The 17,491-nt window shown below is 45.9% G+C and overlaps 1 protein-coding gene across 1 annotated transcript in view; it reads right to left on the reverse strand.

Moving 5' to 3' along the window:
- Positions 1–17,491, reverse strand: part of WDFY1 (WD repeat and FYVE domain containing 1) — a gene marked incomplete at its 3' end in the record, with an annotated part of 43,530 nt that overhangs the window by 13,848 nt on the left and 12,191 nt on the right. The window contains exons 2-4 of the mRNA XM_084230665.1: positions 12,148–12,215; positions 6,883–6,956; positions 2,079–2,133 (exon numbers count right to left, since the gene is read on the reverse strand). Of these exons, the coding sequence (XP_084086791.1) occupies positions 2,079–2,133; positions 6,883–6,956; positions 12,148–12,215 (197 nt within the window). The remainder of the gene's footprint in view (positions 1–2,078; positions 2,134–6,882; positions 6,957–12,147; positions 12,216–17,491) is intronic.

Consider the following 17,491-nt stretch of genomic DNA (forward strand, 5'->3'; position numbering starts at 1 on the left):
GGGGAAGAATGCTCCTATTTCTAATCCTTTGTTTTGAAGTGTCCTGTCTTTTATGACAGTGTGGTGAAATATGGTCATGTGTGTTTTGCATCATTTTTATTTTATAAACTGTTCATTGAGGCAAAAAAAAAAAAAGCTGACAATCCTATCTTATGTTTTTTTAAAAATGTTACTAGTCAATGAAATGTAAAGGTTTTGAAGCCACTGCAAAAAATTATGTGGCCTTACAGCCCATAAAAAACCTAAAAAACCAAAATAGGGATTAAAACACCACTAAACATGTAACTATGAAATCATCTGACAAAGTATTCAATGATGAAATAACTTATTAAAAAATTTGCCTTTTGCTAGAAATACTGACTGGATAGATATAAACTTCATAAGGAACTTAAGGATTCTTGATTATTTCAAGATAAACCTATGAGTGAGAGTTGGTAAGTCAGAGTCGTTTCTATTGTTTTAATTTTTAAAAGATAGTTCAAAAACTAGGGGTAACACTGTAACACTTGGACATTATTCGACAACACAAGATGGGAGCATCTATTATTCATTTTCACAAAACAGTTTCGCCAACAACATAATCCATGTCTAGCAGTAATTACATCACTTTAAAATTTGGAGCAGGCCTCCCCAGTGGCACAGCGGGTTGAGCGCAGCGCTATGAAGCTGTCCACAGCCTCTGCAGCGCCAGTTCGATTCCCGAGCTGTCAGCAGCCTCTGCAGCACCAGTTCGATTCCCGGCCAGCCAGGGAGATTCCCAGATGGCGCGGCACACCTCTCCTGTCTCTTCCGCTGCTCCCCTCAGCAGTGTACTTTGGTCCTTTTGCCTGTTCTGCTTCCTGCTCTGTCTCTGGTGAATTCTCTCACCCTCCCGTGCCTCTGGCCTGTACCCCAGTGCTTGTATAAATAAATAAATCTTTAAAAAATAAATAAATAAAATTTGGAGCAGATGACACAGTATTAATGGAGCAGTAACTTGTGCTTCCTATTAAAATTCAAAGGTCTTTTCCATATCCTATTATCAGGCCAGACTTCACAAAAATGAACAATGTATACCAAAAAATATCAGGACTTGAAGTTTCACTTTATCCACAAACACAAAATAACAAATTTATAAATGTATGGTGAAGATGATGAGAATAATTGTTATGTGTGAAATTTCTGGGAGCCAGATAATTGATCTGATGGGAGCCCCCAAATTAACCAAACTGCTTTGGTTTTGCAAGTTCAAGCTCAAGTTAACATCAGACACTTGCTTTCATGAAGTGAAAAAATGCATGGATTTACAAGGCAAAGTAAAACTGGGAACAATATACATGCCACTGAATCCCAAGACTCTAAGCGCCTTATATAAAAGGGCCCTTCATAGGTTTACTAGCAAACATGACTCCCTGGGATCATGGCCAAAATTATGAATGTTCATAAAAAATGACATATGGTCGATATTTATTAAATAAAACTTAAAGTTGAGTATTCGTTTGACTACCAAACTGGAAAATAAAGAACGGGATAAGGCGGCAGCACTGTGAAGACTTCTGGGGCAGACAATGTCCACCAGGACTCCTGGGATGCAGAGTTAAAATATTGCTGGGAAGCAGTTTGCAAAATATCCAGGCATCATAGAACCTAACACTTGCCCTGTTTTTAGGAATTTGCCTCAAATAGGAGTAATCAGAGAGGCAGGATTGGAGTCAGAGTGACATCAACACAAGCGTCTACAGACACAGGACAGCAGCACCCACAGACATACACACACTCGCACACACACGGCAGGGGCACTGCCCAACGAGGCGATGCGTGGGTTCAGCAGCAGAAGGTTAAATTAAAGCTGATACCAGTACCCAATGGGACAGCACATACAATGTTTAACGTTAATGGGCAGGAAAAGGACGATTAATAGCAGGAAAGCTAATAGGCTCTCACATAACTGGGGGGGACAAGACTAAAGAGTTAACATGAAACCTGATTTACATCCTAAGAGACAGTGTTCCAGGGGTGTGTGTGTGCATGCTCATGTGCATGTGTGTCTGTGCATCTCCATGTAGAAGCGTGCAAGTGAGTGAGCACATTATAATTACCTGGGTAGGTCTTGATAAAGTTCATTTTATTAAAATCTTCAGAAACATGAAATTCCTAAAAGTAAACACATGCAATAAGATGACAGTTATGTTTTTTTTTAAACAACAGGAACTTAACTTTCAAGACAAAGTAAAATCCTAAAATGCCTATCAACACAGGGAGACACCAGATGGCAGGAGTTGCTCCTTTCAGCAGGCCTGGCCCCAGGCCAGCATTTCTTGCTTTTTTTTGTTTTTCCAAAAGGAGCGTGTTTATTGCTTTTTTTTTCCTTATTAGAAAATCCTCAACAGCAAGGCCATTTCTTGGGGAGACCAGACCACAAACAGAAAATCCCACTGCCCAGAGCAACACTTCTGTGTCTCCCCGCGTGAGCACCTCCTACCCCTCTCACTGCCAAGGCGTGTGCTGGCAGTTGGGCTCTCCCTGCTACGGCTGAAAATGCCTCCAGGCCATAGGCATAGAAAGTGACAGTCTCAGCTACAGTGAGAAGAAGGTAGTGAGCATCTGGGCAGTGTAAGGGGGAAAATAAACATTTCACATACAAAACACGGGGCGCGCGGGGGGGGGGGGGAACGGAATTTAGAGATTGTGGGTGATTTTCCTATTTTGATGCTCCCGTGTTCTCAGAAATTTTATAGACTAAGTCATACTCTATAACTAAGGAAAAAAATGAAAAGCAAATACTTCTTAAAATCAGAAAATGAACCTCAACATAAATATGGGAAGTAAAAAATCCTAATTAAAAATTCTACAGATCAAGGCTAAATCGGTAAGATCTTAAGGCATTAAGTAACACAGACATTGTAAACTGCTGACTTCTCAGACTGGAAAATAAACAAAACCCCACAAAGCAATACCAATTCCTGTTCTCTGTCTTGATTTTGCAAAGTACAAAGCTGTCTCCTCATTGCATAATCGCTACTAATCTGGTCTGCTTAGTAGATCAATCGCTAACTAATGATAAAGTGGGTTTACGCTGCCCCTTTCCACTGAGGAGTTCTAGGAGGCCTCACACACCATGAAAAATGGCAGCACCCACCCACGGTCCCTGAGAAATCATCGCTTTCTGCCACCATGACAATGAGAGCTGAGGCCGCCACCATGACTTCTTACATGTGTGTGAGCCCGTGGCCGTGATGAGCCCAAGGCATCTCCAAGAGCATCAAGCCCCAGCCGCCCGGCCAGCCCTGCCACTTGCCCAGCACCGAGGAACTGCAAGGGCAGGCGGCTATGCTTTCCACCGGCTCTTTCCTCCTTGGCCCCTTGGCCTCCTTGGCCTCCTTGGCCCCTAGCCAACAACTCAAGGTTTCTTCTCCTGTCATTTTGAAAAGGAAACGAACAAAACCTGAAACTCTTTCAACAATACAACATTCTTCGTCCCCTTTTCAGCCAAAAAACCTTCTTGAGAGATGAGCCCAAACCCGCTCCCACTGGCAACTAGCTTCGAAGAACCCACCCCCAGCCCAGACCAAACACTATCCCCTTGGCCCTCTTCGCCAGGGCCATGTCTGTCTCGAGGACAGCCAACCGCTCCCCAGCTGCCCGGCTAGAGACCTGGAAGCCAGCTGAAGTCCGCTCTCTATTAAACAGCCACATCTTGCCAGCAAAGCCAAGCCCTGCTGCCAGACAGTTCTGGAAACCCTCACTTCTTCTCCAGCCCCGCCCAGTGTTTCAAGTTCTCATGCCGGAGCCCCTCTCAGGCCTGCCCTCCAAGCCCCTCTTCCACACAGTGCACACGAGCTAGGAAAGCCAGGCCCCCCACAGCTCAGTGCCCCCCCCCCATTATGTAGGGCCTCTTCTCACACCCGATCCCAAGCAGCCCACTCACACACACTCCCGGTCTCTCCCGGCCAGGCAGGGGCCGGGAAATAAGTACTCCAACCAGCACCCCAACAACTCGTGTGATCACACCAGATTGCGAATCTCGGCTCACGTCTCCCCTCCCACAACCTGCCTTCCCCCTCAGCCCCCGTCCTAAATCTCAGAGAGAGGCAGGAGTCAGGCCCCGCCCAGTCTCCACTCCTCTCCCCAGGTGATCACCGCCATTCCCATGGTTTCAAAACCTCCTGGGGCTGATGACATCCCGCCTGGCCTCTCCTGGGCTCCACGCTGCAAGTCCAATGCCAAGTTCCATGGCCACCAGATGCCTCGGCGGCATCTTCAGCATACAGCTGACTCCTTGCTGTCCCCTTCCCAACCCTAAGCCTTTCTCTCCTTGATAAACAATACCTCTGTCTACCCACTTCCTCAGGCCAGAAACCTGATGTCCTCCTCCCGACAAGGAGACTGTCTCAGACCCATCCTCACTGTGCCGTCCTCACCCACATGCTACAACATGCTCACTGCCCTCGATCTGTTCTCCACCAAGGGGCTGTAAACAATGTAAGTTATGTCCTGGCTCTGGTCTGAAAACCCCCAGAGCCCCCCTTGGCACTGACAACGAAGCCTAAAGCTTGACCCAGACCTACAAGGCCCTGAGTGATGGGCCTCAGCCCACACTCCCCACTGGCTCTGGCACGACCTGGTCATGAGAGCCTCCTCCAAGTACTCAGCTACCGGAGGCCTCCCGCCTCGAGTCCTAATGCCTACCTTCCTTTCTGGAAAATTCTCTGGCTCTGCCCGCGGGCTCCCTCCCACACAGCAAGTCCTTGTAGCAATCTTCCTGTCCACAGGGGGCCACTGCCTCTGGGCTCCATCTTTCACTGCACCTGTGTGTGTCCACAGCACTGACTACAACATGTGACCTGACGTTTATTCAGTGCCTGTGCACTGTTTGTCCCTCCCACTAGACTGTCTGTCCCTCCCACTAGACCGAGAGACCCCTGAGAGCAGGGACTGAGTGACTTAGCACCCTGCATGACACTGGTGCTGGATAAACATTCATGAGCAGAGAAGCAGAGGAATAGGGAGTGAGCGCTCAGAAACCTTTACAGCCATTCAAAATGGTTGTGACATCCAAGAATGAAGTCAGTGGATTTTCTCACTGATTTCCGGAATGTAGTATCAGGAATATCAACCCAGCCTACTAAACTGAAACAAACAGAGGGAAGGAAATAAGAAGGACCGGAATTGAAAAAAGTAGAGAAAAGGAAAACCAACAGAGAAAATCAATGAAACCAAATCTGGGTCTTTGAGAATCAACAAAATGGATAAACATTTGGCGGGGAGAGAGAGACAAGAGAGGACCCACATTACTAGATTCAGAGAGGGAATGGGGGGGCACTACCATCAACCTTACAGAAAAGGGGAGCGCCCCAGGGCGGCTATGAACAAACTCATCCAGCACATCAGAGACGCCAGAGGAAACGGACAAACTCCTAAGACCAAAACAACAAATACCGAAAAGGAAATTAAAAATGTGTGAGAAAATAAAGAGCTTTAACTCGTACTCAAAAATTCCCACACAATGAAAAGTCCAGGACCAGATGATTTCATTGGTCAACTCTTTCGGACTGGAAGTCCAAGTGTCTTAAAATGCCAAACAATCAAACAAATAAATGCATGTTTTAAAAAAATGGGCCAAGGACTTGAATCGGTTAATTTCTCCAAAGGTGATGCACAAATGGCAAAAAAAAAAAAAAAAAAAAACCCATGAGAAGATGCTCATCACTCTATGACATCACTGGCCATTGGAGGAAAGCAAATTAAACCATAATGGGGTAGCCCTTCACATGGATAGGACGGTCATAAGAAAACCAAACAAAAATATCAAAAATAACAAGCGGGGGCAATGATGTCGAAAAACCAGTATCCTTGTAACATTGCTGGTGGGAATGAAAAATGGTGTAGTGACTTTGGGAAACAGTTTGACAGTTCCTCAAAAAGTTAAAGACAGAGTTACCCTATGATGTAGCAATTCCATTCCTAAGGGCTGTGTGTGTGTGTGTGTGTGTGTGTACACGAATGATCATACCACCACTCTTCACAGTGGTCAAAAAGTGGAAACAATCCAAATGCCCATAGGCTAACGGATGACAGTGTGCATATCAGTGTCGTGGAATATGATTGCACCACAAAAGGAAAGGCATACTAATTCAAGCTACAACATAGATGGACCTCGGAAACATAATGCTATGTGAAAGTCAGACATAATAGGTCACACGTTTTGTGATTCTATTTATATAAAATGTGTAGAATAGAAAGCTCACTAGACTCAGAAAGTAGATCAGTGGCTTCCAGGAGCTGGGGTAGGAGGTACAGGGCTGACTGCTAATAGGTATTGAGATTTTTTTGAGGGGTGGGAGAATAATGGAAATGCTGGAATTAGAAAGTTAATGGTTAAACAGTCTTGTGAATGTAGTACAAAACCACTGACCTGCACACCATAAAATGATGAATTTTATGGTATAAAAATTATCTCAATTAAGAAAAAAACAAACACACAATTAGATGCATTAAAAAAAACAATCACAAGTAGAAAACTTTAAATATCTGGTCCTTCACCAAAGATAGTTGGAGAAGCACTGCCATAAAGAGTTCTGTGAGTTGCTGGCTGAATGAATGGTCCCTAATTTTGTTCTTCTTCCTGCTCCTCTGTTACACACACACACACACACACACTCTCTCTCTCTCTCTCTCTCCCCACCATGCTCCCCTTGTCTCAGGCACTAAGGCTGTGTGAACCATCAATCACGATGGCATTCTGAGCTCTGTGGGACTAGTTTAAAATTAAGCACTAACTAAAATCAATGCATTTTGGGGCCAAAGTCCTACACTGGATTAAACAAGTGTTTATGCCGAACAATCAGGTATTTATCGCTAATATTATTTCAGCTAACAGGAGTGAGCACAGAAGCTACCTACCATCACAGCTCCATTATCCTGGCCCACAAATATCCGTCTGCTGTCGTGATGGTAAGTCATAGCAGAGCAGGGAGCTGCCAGAAAGACAAAGACCACATTACAAAGCAAGGCTAAGCATTTAAGTCAGTACTCAAAGCACACTGTCAGAAAAAGCTGTACCATTCAGGCTTAAAAAGAGTATAAATGTTTTGTAGAAAAGGATGATGAAAACTGAAAATGTTACTCAAGTTCTTTCTGTTGTTTTAGTTAAATTTTCTAATTTTAGTGCCTCCCCGGTGGCGCAGCAGTTGAGCGCTGGGTTGCGAAGCTGCCCGCAGCCTCTGCAGCGCCAGTTCGGCCACCGGGTGAGGGTCCCACATGGCGCGCAGACCTCTCCTGCCGCCCGCTGCTCCCCTCAGCAGTGTACTTCGGTCCTTCTGCCTGCTCTGCTCCCCGCTCTGGCTCTGGTGAATTCTCTCACCCTCCCGCGCTTCTGACTGCCCCCAGTGCTTGTATAAATAAATAAATGAATCTCTAAAAAAAAAAAAAAGATGATTAAGAACTTAAAAACAAAAAAATTTCTAATTTTAAAAAGCTTCTAAATGATTTCTGTAACTTTCGGTGAAGCTTCATCTGATTGAAACCCCTACCTACAGGCTGGAGAGGTCTAGGGACCTGAGGTAGGCCCTGGTCTGCCACCTAAACACAGCAGTTACCCCGCCCTGCCTCCGGTCCCATCACAGGGAAAAAGGAGCTGCCATGTGTAGAAAGGCGGGGTGGGAGTTCCCAGCACCAGAATTCCCTGGCATATGTGAGCAGCAGGGAAAGTCACTTTGGAATCACTTTTTTCAATAGTCAAAAAATGCTCTCTTTTGCAATGAATCACACACATGTCAGTCTACAGTAACCAGAGTCATGTGGTGTAGACACGGCTCTGTGTCCATCACAGTGGCACGTGACTCAAGCAGCACCTGCTTTTTCTCAGGCACAACCCCTGCCAGGCTTCACTACCCTTTCTGAAAGTATGAGCCAGACAAGAAGGCTTAGAAAGGAGAAAATCTAAGTAGTTTCCTTCTGCTAAAAACCAGAATTAAAGGGAGTTAGAAAATGGGACGGTGGAAAAAGAAATGTTTGGGCTCATTTCAGCCTAGAGAATCTTACTCATGGGGGAGCCACCATAAGAAGATGCATGCCTGGAAAAAGAAATAAGCAAGCAAACTAGAGTTTACATTAAAATAAAACTTCTTACAACAAAAACAGAAAAACAAAGTCTTATAAGCGAAGTCACCCATTTAGAAGTAGTTGGACATTCTCTCTATAATGGGCTCATATTCCCCCCTTAAAGGAAGAAAAAACTGTAATACTGGTTTGCACCCAAAGGCAAAAACCCAGTTACCTCTATGATCAACATACAGGAAATGATGCTTCCCTTCAGCTGCCACTGTCTGTATAAGACAATGGAACTGAGTACAAGCTTGCATTCCCTTAGCCACCACACTGATGCTTGAGACAACAAAAAAATGGATAGTTCAAGATTATAACCTCAAAGAGATATGTATCTCCACACAAAGTGCTCTTGAGTAAGTGCTCATAAAATTATCTTGGCTAAATCAAATCAGGCTTTGGTGATTTCATAGATTCAATGGCATTATTGCTAACTTTTCAGTTGGAACTGAATCTTAAAGCTTTGGTTTCAAAATTCTCTTTTTGCCCAACTCTTTAACTGTATATAAATATGTAAAAATCCCTCTTTTGTGCAAAAATTACAACACGCTGAATGATTTTAGGAAGCTAGAGAAGTCCTCCATTTAAAAATGAAAAAAGCTTCCCTCCCAAGTTTGTTTGTTTTGTATATAAAGATGTTCTGGCTTTCTTCCTAGAAGGGAAGGTTCTAGTAAAATAAGCCATTGAAGAAAAAAAGAGAGGGAGGTCTGGGCATTCACATAATTTTATTTAAAAAAAGCAAAATTCCAAATCGTTTTTCAAAGTAGTGGCCTTTAGCACAGCATAGCTGCAGCCCGAGGGCCTGTGCTGGAAACTCTGGCATGGTTAAGAACCTTCCTTGCTTGTCTGGAGCACAGTCAGGATCTGGGGTGTGTGTGCCGTTTGGTTGCTCTTTCGTTTTCATGGCAGAGCTGAGCGACTGTCACAGACACTGTCTGGTCCACAGTCTAAATATTTACCGTCTGACCTTCTGCAGGCAAAGCTGCTGGGCCCAACCAGTACCGTGGTGGGCAGCTGAGTTTTGGACTCATACAGGCGTGGGTTGGTATTCCAACTGCCAGTAATCGATTTTCCTCAGTTTCCTCATCTACTAAATGGTGAAAGAGCATCCACCTTGCACAGCTGTTGCGATTGCTTAGGATGGTATTACCAGAAGGAAAAAAAAGGCAGAAGGCACAGAGTAGGAGCAGCAACTAAGCTAAATTTCAGTCTGGCTACAGCAGACTGCTAAAATTGCTTTTGTTATGTGAGGCAATGTTATAAAGCATAACTGGGCTCCACAGAGCAATATACTAAGTTCTGGCATACGGATCATTCTGTCAGTCCACAGGGAACTGTTTTACATTGGAGATGACCACTAATGAGTGCATCCTGCGTCAGGAAATACGCAGGTAGTTCTTAAAGCCAAGACGGCACTTTCTTCTTGTATTTTGAATTTAACTTTAAACGTCATCCTAAAACAGGAGAGTAGTTATTTCGCATAATTGATTCATTCTGTTTTATCCTAGCAGAGTTCTTACAGATTTATCTGCAGACGCAGTTCCAGATGGAGATATTAAAGAAGCCTCTGGAGCTGCAGGCTGTGGGTAAAGGCACACACACACAGTACTGGACACCGGCAGGGGTGACTGTGTGCCTGTTCTTTCTGGCTTTCACTGTCTTTCTAACCACAACTTCCGGGGCTGCTCCAGGGGGTACAGCTCAGCCAAGTTAGCAAGGACAGCACCAAAGCCATGTGCCCAAGATGGAAAAGCCAACACAAAGCATGCATTTCTGCTGGGTTTGGATACCCTGGAAGAGAAAGCAATTAGGAGCGCTACTCAATATTTGGGGAAAACAAACAAAGGAGTCATCGAACTAAATACAGAACAATGTCCATCTCTGCTGCTCTCTGTCCTAATGAGCATGAACCCCAAGGTTGTAGCCTCAAGGAGACTGAGCTGTGGCCAAAATATGAAGTATAGGAGAAGGGAGGGTGGGAGGAAAAACAGCAGGTTAACAGGACTGCACACAAAGAAACCAGCACCACACGAGGTCCTGAGGCTGCTGCCATCCTGTCCCCACGTCTTTGGAAGGAAGGTGTTCTCAGTCTAAGACAAGCCTTATTTTGGCTGGGCAAAGGGTGGGCTTGTAACAGGGTGGTCCCCAGGAAAGGGGGAGGTTCCCTGCCCCACCCAAGGGAGGGTGGAGCTGAGCAGGGAGAGAAGCTGCAGAGGAGACTGAGGAAGGAAGGAAGCAGGATAGAGCCAGAAGGAGACCTGGAGGAGGCGCATGGAGCCTAGAGACACGTGAAGAAACTGCGCTTGCCTTTTGGTCGTGGACTGGGTGACACAGATGTGGGTGAGACCCGTGGGGAGGTGACCATGGCAGCTTTTATCTTGATGTTGATTTTGCTCTTTTCCTTCCGGGCTTGTCTGGTTGTTTCTGACCCTTTTCTGTGGGTCCCCACTGGAAGGTGCTTTAGACTTGTGGCAGGCTTTGGGGCCTTGCTCTGGGCCAATCCCATTTGGATGGAGTTTTACCCACAAGGGGTCGGGTCACTTTGGGTACTTGATTTAGAAACTAGATTCTTTGCCTTTCCTGGATTGTTTCCTAGCTGTATTAAAGTTCCTTCCCATTAAAGTCTCCTATGTTTTGTGTTGATGTGTTGATGCGGCGGATGGCAGAACCCATTTAGAACAGGCAGGTTTGCAGGGTCTGGGCTGCCCCTCTCCCTGCCCTATAACAGCCCCAAGGTGTCCCACCTGCCTCTGCCCTGGTCCAAAGAATTCTGCAAGCAAATTTCTCAAAAGGGCTCCACAAGATATCAGAGAGAGAATCCAAAGGTGTGCGTCACAGTACACAGGCCAGGGAGTGACTCCAGCAAGGCACATAAGTGTGGCTAGGTCTTAAGGCCGTTATCCAGAGGGCTCCCTATAGAAAATCTTATGGTTCCCTGTACAAGAGTAGTTGTCTTCACACCAGCGTGTTCCCAAAAAGCCCACTTTGCTTGTCCTGAACGATTGTGAAGACAGAGCAGGTGGCCAGCCCAGGCTGTCAGCTGGAAGCAGGACAAATGGAAGCGCTGAGCCCTGAAGGCAGCCAAGGCTCACTGGGCACTCGTGCAGGCCACCGCTCAGCTGGGGGTTATACAGAGTCGCTGAGGAGTGGGGGTCGGTAACAAGCGCCACAGCCTGTGGACTGACTCTTACACAGGCTGACAGCAGTGTCTGGAACAAATGTGAGGAACTCTATTTTGGACAACTTTATAAAGCTCTTTAGTAACAAACCCTCAAGCATGCCCCAAGACCTACTTTCTTATCACAGGGGCCTCTAGCTATTGAAACTCTCAACTAAGGAAAATCCCTCCTCAAGAATCTAAACCACAAAGGAGCTCCAGGCTACAGCAGGCTGCCTTCCCCGCCTCCAGAGGCCAGGCCATGCCCCGGGGCCAGGGTGGTATCCAGCCATCCTCTCTGGGTGTTCCTTCCAAGGAAAGATGAAGAAATGCTGCTGAGATTTGCCTGAAGGACGAGAATTTAAAGGTGACTTTATGTCACTACATCTCAGGGCTGTATTAAAATCTCACTATAAAAGTGAGATTTATCTTTAGCTTCCAGATCTATTTTCAGACCCTACTTGACTACTTAGAAAATTCTCTATTTAAAACGTGTCACTCCTTGGTTAGACTCTCCCAAGAGTGCCCAAAGGTTTGTGAAAATGGGGGCAAAAGGCCAGCTATGGCGGCACCGGGGGTCGCAATCAGCTATGGCTAAGGGAGAAGTCACAACCACAGATGTGGACACAGAGGACAGGGAACACAGGGGAGGGAGGCCCAAACTCTTTTCCTCTTTCTTTCGTCCCCCAGTTTTGCTCAAGTCGGCTTCAGTTAAGCCAGTAACCCAACTTCCTTTGCAAAAGTGAAGTTTTCCTGTAGTTTATCACAATCTGTCAGAGATATTAGGCAATGAAGAAACTCGTGCTGAACTCTCATGGCACTTTTTAATCAGGTATTTTGAGATTTAAATAATCATAGACATTAAAGGCACTTTCCCAAGAGGAACAGACAGTCCAGCTACTTACAGGCCATTGTGTGGTAGATGCTGGGCCAGTACTGGCCACTGTCTCTTTTCAGCCATACTCGGATGGTTCTGTGGCGAAAAGAAAAGAGTGGTCTTCAGTAATTTTGTCTCTTTTTTGCTCGAAGAAAACTTATTTTATCATCAATATTATTTCCCAAATAACTGTGAAATTAATCAACTGGACAAATTCATAAGACAATGCATATGGTACACATTGCACACAGGCACAATTATATATAGTTACATGTAGTGTGACCACAAATGGTAACTTACACAATACCCAGGAGTTGTGAGTTCAAAGAATTTTAAAAATATAGGAAATGCTCACTGTATAATGATATGCATAGGAAACTTGATAAAAGGGACTATGGAAACTTGGATGCTTGACTGTCTGAGCCAAATGAGGAGAGTAGTAGATCTAAATGGAGAGAAACTGGGAGAGAGGTGACTTCGCCGAGCCCAGTCCGCTGCCGTAACCAGGACCGTCTTCACGCCCCAACAGGCAAGCATCCTACTCCACGCATCTGGGCAGCTCCACTCATCAGAACACACGCAGGAGAGGAAGAACCTCCATCACAGGCAGGTAGGTGACAAATGACCAACACAGCTGAAGTGTAACATTGTGGTTTATCACCTCAGAAGAACAAGAAGGTGTGGTTTATCACCTCAGAAGAACAAGAAGGAATTCTGTGACCCTTGTTCTTCACAGAAGAACCTTCCAGAAACCCCCACTCTCTCTCAGGTCCCAAGACAAGCACTGCCCCTTCCAGGGCTGCCACGCGCTGCCTTTACAATGGTTCCTGAGTATCTTCTCCCCCGTAATCAGTCACATCCTTGTGTTTCTAACAGCAACACGGACTCTGGCTGTCAGCCAGTGCTGAATTGGTTGGTGTTTATAACCTTAAACTAAAACACGTAAGTCTAAATGTTGACATAGGGCCTCCCCGGTGGCGCAGTGGTTGAGCGCTGGGTTGCGAAGCTGCCCGCAGCCTCTCTAGCGGTGGTTCGATTCCCGGCTGCTCCCTGGCCACCGGAGGAGGGTCCCACATGGCGCGCAGACCTCTCCTGCCGCCCGCTGCTCCCCTCAGCAGTGTACTTCGGTCCTTCTGCCTGCTCTGCTCCCCGCTCTGGCTCTGGTGAATTCTCTCGCCCTCCCGCGCTTCTGACTGTACCCAGTGCTTGTATAAACAAACAAACAAATAAATAAATAAATCTTAAAAAAAAAAAAATAAATGTTGACATAACTTGTTTCCATTTTGTTTGAAGGTCAAGACAACTGAGACTGGCCTATGTGGGTAAAAATCTCACAAGGGGCTGCTTCTGGGGAAGGGAGATAGGAAGCCAAGGGACATGAGAGAACTTTCTAGGGGAATGGCAGGGCTTCTGGCTACCTGGGTATCTGCAATTGTCAGTCTGTACAGGATACAGTACACGACTGCCCCTTTACTACAAGAAAACAAAAACTAGATGCTGAGCTTCATTCATTCAAATAAAAGCCAGCAGCAGTGCAGCAGCTCTTGGACACATGCTATCCCATGTGTGAACTGGGGCAGAGGCAGCCAATCTGCCACGAGCCCGTCTCCAGCCACGCTGACTGGTGACCGTGGACTCTCTGCCAAGCTGAGTCACTGGGCATCTTCCTCTCCCTTACAGCTGGGGAGGCCAGAAGAGGGCACCTGACTCCGGCCAGATCCACCCCCTCCCTGGAAAGCAAACCCAGCAGAGATGCATCCGTGTGTCTCCAGTAGCTGAAATGGATGTTTCTGGCCATATGGCTGGTGTCAGGACTGGAGAAATCTGTCTATCTGTGGGGAAAAGGGAAAGAGCGAAACTGATGATAAGCCCAGGAGGGTCCAGGTGGAGGGTCCTAGGGCTGGCCGCTGGCACGGCCGCGCTATTTTCCCAGAGACCCCTCGAATCCTGACGCAGACAGCCTCGCGTCCTTACCACAAAGGCCGGCAGTGGCTTACGCCAGCCAGAGCTACCTGTTCACAATCAAGCAGGGTTAGGCCAAGAAGAATCTAGAACAGTTTCTCCATTCAAGCCCCATTAAACAAGCTCCTCCTTGACAAGGCTCACGGGGCGAGAATGGGGCAGCCTTGCAGTGCGATACCGGGACAGAAGCTCTATGAAGCCAAGGTCACGATCAAAGTTAAGGAGAGAAGTAAGACTAAAGCAAGCATGGGCAGACCTGTCATTTTCATACTCTGTGATTAGACATCTTCAAGCAGCAGCCAGCACTCTGCAAGGCACGCTGGCCGCCCCGGCTGCGTGTAGCTCGGAACCAGTCACAGCCCATGGGTTTTTTCTTTCATGAACCTCAGAGGCTAAAAGGGTCATGATGCAGATCTTTCTAATCTGGAAACACTTACATGAAATTATGGAAAATACTTAACTGGCGTGGAAGATGTTCACAAGGTTAAGTTAAAGCCCTATACAAAGCTGATGAGTGCAGTACAAAACCAATCTTATTTCAAATATAACAGCATGAAAACTGGTCCAACCACTGTGGAAAGCTGTGTGGAGATTTCTGGACCTACAAAACATAGAGCTTCCATATGATCCAGCAATTCCACTCCTAGGTATTTACCCAAAGGACACAGAAACATCAATTCCAAAGAACACCTGCACCCCTATGTTTATAGCAGCACTGTTTACAATAGCTAAGCTTTGGAAACAACCCAAATGCCCAAAAAATAAATGACTGGATCAAGAAGATGTGGTACATATATACCATGGAATATTACTCAGCATTCAAAAAAGATAAACACATGCAATTTGCAGCAACATGGATGGCGCTGGAAGGGATCATGCTCAGCGAAATAAGCCAAAAAGAAAAAGAAAAATACCGGATGGTCTCACTCATAGCAGGAATCTAGAAAACTTAAATAAGGGACCAGGAAAATGAATATAAGAAAGTGAAAATCAAAATCAACAAAAAACTATGAACCAGAGACACTTTTAGGGGGGCGGGGGCGGGAGGGGAGGGATTGGGGTCAGAATGGGGGGGCTGCAATTGTATGGGGAATATAACAATAAAATTTATTATAAAAAAAAATATAACAGCATGATATCGTCAAATGCCTGCATTCAACTGTCACCTTACTGGAAACGCAGAGGGCAGAAGGAACAGGAAAAAGAGCTCCGCCAGGGTGCACTCAACAAAGTCAGAGTTGTGGGACAGTCTAGAGACAAAATGACCCAGTTTCTCTGCTAATAATCTGTGAAGGGAAAACCCGGAGAAGGAGGAGGAGTCTGACTGAAGGGGCTTAGGAGACCATCAAGCACACGCGCAGTCTTCCTGCTAGATGTATGCACGTGACTCTAACACAGCTGGAAACACGAACACAGACTAGGTTTTTGGTGACTCCTTTTTCAACGCTGTTTTTGTTCATTTGGGGGTGATTACAGTGTTGCAGGTTTTGCTAGTTTGCCTTTAAAAAGCAAGCAGTACTTCCTAACGCTGAGCTAGTCCTGGGCTGCTCTCTGCTCACCCGCCCTGGTCTGGCACACCCCACCCACGCGGCCTCCTCTCAGGTGACCTGGCAGGCTCGCTCTCTGGTCCACTCGTAAATGCTGACCACCAGCCACATCTCCCAAGGAACCCTACATCCCACTGGCCCTGTGCTCAAAGTCCACCAGTGGTCAAATTGGGGGTTTCACCCCACACCCTGCATCCTGGCAAGCTGTCTGCCACCCTCAAGTGCCCCGAACACGCCCAGCTCAGGCCACGCCCCACACCCGCCTCCGTCCCCACCCTAAGGATGTCGCTCTCCAGGCAGCAGCTTCTGAGGCATATGGCAGATGGGCACCATTTCACACAACTCCGTCCCCTAAGATAACCAACAGAAACTTACATGAGGATCCGGAGGTCTGAACTACCGACAGGATACTACGTGCTTATGGATACACTTTATTGCTTATGCCCGACCTAGGGAAGGAGCCAGGGGAGCTGTTAATGAGTGAAGGCTGCTCCTCACTAGGTGATCGGTCTGCTCAAGGATCTGCTTCATTTCCAAAGTCACAGCCACGCAGGCCTCGGCGCTGGGTGGCATGACCCCCTCATCAAGCCCATCGAGCTGTCGGGCCTTCGTGAACAAAGGAGGTCAAATCTGGGGCCACCTAGCTATCAGGCTGAGGTCATCACACTCCAGAACCCTCCAAATAGACCCCAAAAGTTGTGGGTCACGATGCATGAGCAGCGCACACCTTTGACCTCCCAAAAGGAGAGCAATATTCAGTCAGCTGGCAAGTCTGCCAGGCGGGAAATGTAAAGGCCGACCCTTCCACCCAATCATCTAACTCGAGAAAGTCAAACTTGAGTTTCACATGGCTTCAGAATGCTATTTAAACTCGCTCCAGGTCGAAACACAACCCACCTAGACCTCCATGTCTGAAATGCAGTAGTCTGGCATTACCAACACCAGTGTCACCATCTGACCCGCTGCTCCGAACTGACAGCCAGGCCAGGCTGACGGACCTTCAAGACTTTGGTTCTGAAATAAAAACCATCTTGCTTGGGAGTCAGTTTCCAAATTAAGCACTTGGCCTTGAGGGCCCTGCCTCTGCCACATCTTCCATATGGAATTTCCGTTCTCTTCCCCAGGCATGCTTTCCTTTCCTTTGACAATGCTAAAATCCCACTTCTAAGACTAAAGCAAGCCAATGACAGATTTAACTCGTAACTCTCCAGCACTCCCAAGAACGTAGGTATTAGATACAGTTGCATAATTTCTACTAAGTAATATAGAAATTTGTCTTGTATTGTATTCAGAATACATCTCATTGGTTCAACAAACAGTTGTACAAACAGCCATGTCGGGCTACTTATTAAAAAAATCAACAAATTCCACAGATGAAAATAAAATGTACTCATCAGTAAACTGGAGGTCAAATTCACTATTTACTAGGTTGAAAGCAACACTGTAAGACAGCTTAGTCACATTTTACAGGCGCAAACTATTTTAAAATCTTGACAATGATATATTACTAAAGCATATCATCACTAAAGTGTCAAGATCAGATGGTATTATTTTTACAAAAAATCACAATATTTCCTGCCTAGATGAATGTCTATGCTACTCTCTCCACTGACATCAAATGAAACAGCTTAACTTTTCCTTTACTATTTTGACAACTTTACACCCACTCACTTAAACTCATCTTGTGTTTTTTCTTGCTGCTTTTTCCTACCCATTTTTTTAATGGATGGATTTTCTTTAACATGGATTCCAAGACCATGTCAATCTGAAAAAAACTCTCTCCTGAGAAGGGAACCTTTAGAAATATGTTCATTCTTTGCCAACCTCTATTTTTAAGTTATTTTAAAAACAATAGTCTGATAT

Source organism: Talpa europaea, assembly GCF_964194135.1.
Source record: "Talpa europaea genome assembly, chromosome: 1".
In the NCBI taxonomy this organism is placed as follows: Eukaryota; Metazoa; Chordata; class Mammalia; order Eulipotyphla; family Talpidae; genus Talpa; species Talpa europaea.